Source organism: Pundamilia nyererei, unplaced genomic scaffold (genome assembly GCF_000239375.1).
Source record: "Pundamilia nyererei isolate P.nyererei 1_Seehausen unplaced genomic scaffold, PunNye1.0 scaffold00150, whole genome shotgun sequence".
In the NCBI taxonomy this organism is placed as follows: domain Eukaryota; kingdom Metazoa; phylum Chordata; class Actinopteri; order Cichliformes; family Cichlidae; genus Pundamilia; species Pundamilia nyererei.
The window spans coordinates 339965-345559 of NW_005187551.1; the positions used below are offsets into that span (position 1 = coordinate 339965).

The 5595-nt window shown below is 41.4% G+C and overlaps 1 protein-coding gene across 1 annotated transcript in view; it reads right to left on the minus strand.

Moving 5' to 3' along the window:
* The window catches only part of prkdc (protein kinase, DNA-activated, catalytic subunit), a 31699-nt gene that overhangs the window by 7162 nt on the left and 18942 nt on the right, over positions 1–5595 (minus strand). Inside the window, exons 52-65 of the mRNA XM_013913777.1 lie at positions 5246–5357; positions 4933–5057; positions 4670–4819; positions 4026–4199; positions 3758–3856; positions 3408–3618; positions 3096–3270; positions 2786–2989; positions 2496–2611; positions 2222–2353; positions 1839–2018; positions 1535–1743; positions 601–739; positions 243–431 (exon numbers count right to left, since the gene is read on the minus strand). Coding sequence (XP_013769231.1) covers positions 243–431; positions 601–739; positions 1535–1743; positions 1839–2018; positions 2222–2353; positions 2496–2611; positions 2786–2989; positions 3096–3270; positions 3408–3618; positions 3758–3856; positions 4026–4199; positions 4670–4819; positions 4933–5057; positions 5246–5357 — 2215 coding nt within the window. The remainder of the gene's footprint in view (positions 1–242; positions 432–600; positions 740–1534; positions 1744–1838; positions 2019–2221; positions 2354–2495; positions 2612–2785; positions 2990–3095; positions 3271–3407; positions 3619–3757; positions 3857–4025; positions 4200–4669; positions 4820–4932; positions 5058–5245; positions 5358–5595) is intronic.

Below are 5595 nucleotides of genomic sequence, written 5' to 3' on the forward strand. Positions count from 1 at the left end.
ACAAATATGTTCTATTTCTGCAGATCAACAGCCCCAAACCCTGCAAAGTAAATCTTTAAACCTAATTCACTGCGGCAGTGTTTCATTCAAAGAGTTTTGGAAAGCCACGAAATGAATGAATAGATTACAAAATGTAGGTTTCCAATTTAAGCCATCAGTTACCACAACAGAGGAAAGATGCAGGCTTCAGTTGCAGGTGAGTGGGAATTCCTAAACTGTAAAATCATTTGGGTTATTATTACCTGGTAGAGAGGCTCTGACCACATCATTTCCAAGTTGGGTGGTGAGTTTTCATCTATGTTCACAGTGGAGCAGTACTGAAGAGACTTCCACTCAGTCAAATGACTATATGCATCCATAGCAGCCATCTCCCAGAAGTCCTTCTCGCTGTCTGTGGGCTCGCCATCAGGCCAGCTCTCGGTGTTTAGAGCCTGTCAGTATATAAGAGTTTAAACAAACAGCAAGCAATCCGGTGAAACCTGGTGCCCGTTGATTTCATATATTACTTCATATGTTTTCCTGAAATATTTAATATGGTTTCCTTCCCTTCCGGTGGGAAAATATGGGATTCAACCACCAGCTTCTACTGGACTAACAAACCTCATTGTAAAGCTTCACAGCCTCTGCAAAGTCAGTGTTGGCTTCAGCTTGGAGCGCAGTACAAGTGATGGATTTGGTCCCGACTTTACCACCAAAGATTCCACGCACAACATCATAATCTTCCAAAGATTTGTAAAGCCTGGAGAACAGCGGGAGACAAACAGCACAGTAAATATTAGAGGTGGCAACCACCACACACCCCGTGATACAACTTTATCACTATACTTCACTCCTGATACAATATTACCGTGATTTTGTGACATGCTGAATATTGGTTTTTGAAGCAAAGTGAGACAGTCAACACATGCAAACACTGACAGTGAAATAAACGTTATTAAAGATGAAGTCATTATACTATTAGTCTAGTTTGCAGTTAAAAGCAATCTACTTATTATATTACAGCAATTAACTGTGATAAATCAGTGAAAGTCACGGGTGTTGCTGTCTACATGGAGAGAAAGTCACATTTAACTATTACATTTGCTCCCAGCAACGTTCCTGTTCTGCAGGAATATAACCACAATACAACCAGCTGTCCCCTCGAGTTGTGACACAGATTCATTCAGACTGATGGAAATGCAGCAATCTGTCTGCATTTATAAATTAGACATTACTTGTTGCCAAACCTTCAACAATCTCTATGAGTGAGTGAAGTCAGTCCAAAATATCAGAAAAATATTGATATTTGGTGTCCATGTTATGACACAAAATCACAACACACAATACTATACAGATTTTTTTTTAATTTTCCACTTCAAAACAAACTCCAGACACTCTCAATCAGCAAACTAAAACTCCTGAACCTGTGACCTTCAGTGACATCATAGCTCTGATTTTGTTCGTTGATGTAATTAAATATTTTGAAGAATAAAAAAATCAGATAAAGAAATATTAAGAATAACACTCAGCTGTAAGGCAGCAATTACTGCAATACCTTGCGAGATTAATCCATTTATTGGTGTCTGGGGGGATTTCTTTGTGTCCTCGTGACCGTTTGGCAGGACGTTCAGTGGGGCCGTCAGCATGCAGTAAACCCTCTTCCAGCAGCAGGATGCCCGATGGCTGCTGCAGACTCATGAGACAAGTGGAGCTGATGGAAGCTGGGTTGAGCTGTTGGAGCTCTTTATGTTGGTAGCACATATCCTAGCACACAAAAAAGCCCCCCAAAATACAACATTTATATATTTTCTTCAATATATTAAATACAGAAAGGGGAGTTTAACTATCAAATCTGTTACCTGCACACATGCTATAAACGGAGGAAAGCAGAGCGTACTCTTGCTCAGGAAGTTGCTCATGTTGGACCGCAGCTCCTCTTTGATCCTCGCGCTCTCCTCTGGCCTCTGTTGTTTCGCCATTTCTTGCAGTATACCAGCAAAAAGAGAGCTGAACAGTTGTTTGGCTAAAATCGGGTCTCTCTAGTTAGGGCAAGGGGAAAAATGTAATATTTAACATTTTACATACAATATTTCTTCCTTAAAATTTCCCCCTTCATTTTGGCCCATCATTTGCAACTATTTTTGTTGTATGGAAGTGTTTATGATAAAATCAAAGTCTGATCATATCGTCCATCATGTGCCCGTTTATGGTTTGTCTGAACAGATGGCGTTGGCAGTCTTACCTGTGCTAGAGCTTGAAGTGGAGCGATGAGGTTACTGTACGGGATTTGGATGTCTGGAAAGTCTCCCACCCTGTAGTTACGATACAAAGTCACCTGAGCCTCTTTTCTAAGGGCCAGATTGGCTTTTTCTTCCTGTGACACACAAGAGAACCACTGATAGTTACGAGTCTATCGCAGGCCTGGAAAGTTAGCGAGAGCAAACACAGAAAATCTGCATTATAGATGAACGGATTGGTCTGAGTGGCTCCTGGTTGAATCCCAGCACGGTAGATACCTTTTCCTGCCGTTGATGCTGGATCTCCTTTTTGGCAAAACCTAAGCTGACTTTCTCCTGATCCTTCAGAAACCTGCGTCTCAGTCTCAGGATGTTAGCCCGCTGCTCATTTACTGCTGTTCATACAAAGTGAAAATTTACATTTAAACCAATGAGTGAAGCTTTAGTCTCTTCTTACTGAAACAAGATGTGTTTGCGGTGGTGCTTTTTTTTTTTTTTAATCAAAAACTGAAACATTAGTTTACATTTAATACTATGCAGTTAATACTGAGGTGGATGGTCAAACTAACCTCTGGTGCGGCTGTCCACCTCATCTGTTGATGCAGTGAGGCGCCTCAGCCCAAAGCCTTCTCCTATTGGTCTTCTCGCTGCGGTTCGCCTCTCTGCTTTCTTATCAAACACCAGCAACGACGACATCGACTCGGAGCCGAGTGAGTACTCTGCCAGCGTATCCACGCTGCTGCCTGTCAGCCAGTTATATGCAGTACGTCGACCTGGGAAAAACACAGCTGTGGTAATCTGCATATTCAAAAATGAAGGAAAGCATTTTAACAGGTACTTTGTTGCGTTGAAGGTGGGTAAACTGAAACACAGCGGTACCTTGTGTTTGTGTCTGACTGAACTCTAATGAAGTCTGCGTGGCTCGGAGCTTTCCCTTCATCGCTCCAGACTGAGATGCTGCCACACTCTCTGGGCCTTGAGAGCTTAGGGTTTCAACAAACATGGGGGTCATTACTGTGCTCCTGAAGCGCCAATTGGAATCGATCACATAGTCCTATAGATTGAAATGAAAACATGATATTCACAAATCAGGCTTCTTAGTAACAAGCAAATTAAAAAAAACCCAAAACAGATAAAGTTGTTTCTTCTTCTTCTTTTCTGTAAACGAATCCAAGAAACACAAACGCTGACCTGGAAGGTGCACTCGGACAGCGGATACTCAAACATGTTTCGTTTAAAGTCCGGACTCTGGCTCGTCATTTCCAGAAGCAGATTGGTGGCCAGGCTTAAAAAGCACCTCTCTATTTTGCAGGAGTACAGAGAACGGAGCACCATCAACATTCGCTCGAGGGTCGCAGTGGGGAGGCGCTTCTCCTGACTCCAGAAGTTACAAACATACAGCCTGAAAAGACGGAACGAGGAGTTCACAACATCAGAAGAGTCGACAAAAGATGAAATAAATTTAAAAAATACAAATATCCACTGCGGAAAGTATCTCATTATATTAGCATGGGGATAAAAAAGTCATATTGGGTGCTTACTGAAGGCCTTGATTTTCTTCTGACAAACCCTGAAGCAGTGTTTCTTTAGCAGCATTGAGAATTTCTATTGAGGTGTTGTCTTCCATGCTTTCATCATCGCTGGAAGAAAAATAACATGTCACATGAATAAAACGGTCAGACGATCCTACTGAAAAAAGACTGTACAAAGGCATTATGTGGGTCGAATCTGAAAACACTAATACCAATAAGGCAAACAAAAAAATAGTAAACTATGATCTGGTTGAGACTGGAAGCCAAAAAGCCTCACCCATAGTTGTCCTGGATCCACATTAGGATGTCGTACATCCGCTCTCTGCAGACTGGAGAAGGATGAGAGACGAAAGCCGTCACAGAGCCCAGCAGCTCTTGAAGCTCCACCGGCGTCAGACGGGGAATAATCTTGTGGATGATATCGAGGCATGCTCTCTGCCGTGCCTCATCCCTGGAAAGAGAAATGTGGAGGAACATGGTTCAGCACCTCTTAATTTACACTTTTAACTTTGTAAGATTTATTTTTGGCTTTTATTATTTTTATAACAAGAAAGAAGGGACAGAGAACAGGGAGAATGGCACACAGGACAGGTGGAGCTGAACCCAGGCATATAGATCACCTGCTAACCCACCCCACATTTATAGTTATTTAATTGATCACAAACTAAATTTAAAAAAATGCCCTGAATGTCAAATTCCCATTGATTCCGTATGGTTAATGCTTCCATCACCATTAAAGGATTTTACTTGCGCTAACACACATTCAAATGTTTGGCCCTGTTGGCGTGTATAAAAAAAGAAAACTCCACCGCAGAGGCCCAATAGGGTTCTGTGATCATTTCTGACATTTTTGCAATGATGATGGTGGATATGATAATAAAAAAAGAGAACTAAACAGAGAGGCAGTAAGGAAGAACTCGCCTATGGTTCATCATCTGAATGAAGCCGGTGATCTTCAGCTGCAGGAAGATGTCTGGAATGACATCAGCACGGCTCAGAACGCACTCCAAGCAGTTAGTCTTTAAGACGCCGTGCAGCTTTGGCAGGAGGAAGAACACATAATTCACAAACCTGAAAAATACAAAGAAAATAATGAAGACCAAAGCTTGGAAGGTAGCTTGATAATTACATTTAGAAAATTATACTAAAATAAATAAATAAATAAATTCGCACTGTAAACTTACCGATCCATAAATGGAGGAAAATGCTTGGAGACTTTGTTCAAACAAATAATGAACTTGTCATCCAGGTCTTTTTTCTTCAGATTTGTTATCTTACTTGTAGCAAGACTGAGAAGTTCTTGATGTTGCTAAGCAATAAAAACATTAAAAAATTAAGTCATACTTGTGAGGGAAAAACAACAATTCTTGCAATAAAACTGAAAAACGGATTTCAGTGATTTGAGAAGGATAACATAAGATAAACACTTAGACTCGTCAAAATAAACCTAACATGTGGTCGAGGCATAAATGAACCGAAACTAAAGAAAGTTCATACCTCGCCCATATCAGTCATGCTCTTCAGGATGAGGCCGATAATTTCAGCAGCAGCCGAGTAGACTTCTTTATATCTTACATAGGACACGTTGGTGGTGAGAGACTGAATGTACCTGAAGGAGAAAAAAAGAAAGAGGACACCATACAGAAATCATATTTTTGCAGCACAGCAGTACATGAGCTACAACACACATATATGAAAAGAAAGAAAGAAAGTGTACTTTATTGGTCCCCGTGGGGAAAATCACTCTCTGCATTTAACCCATTCACTCAGTGAAGCAGTGGGCAGCCATTGGGCGCCCGGGGAGCAGTGTGTAGGGACGGTACCTTGCTCAGGGGTACCTCAGGGTA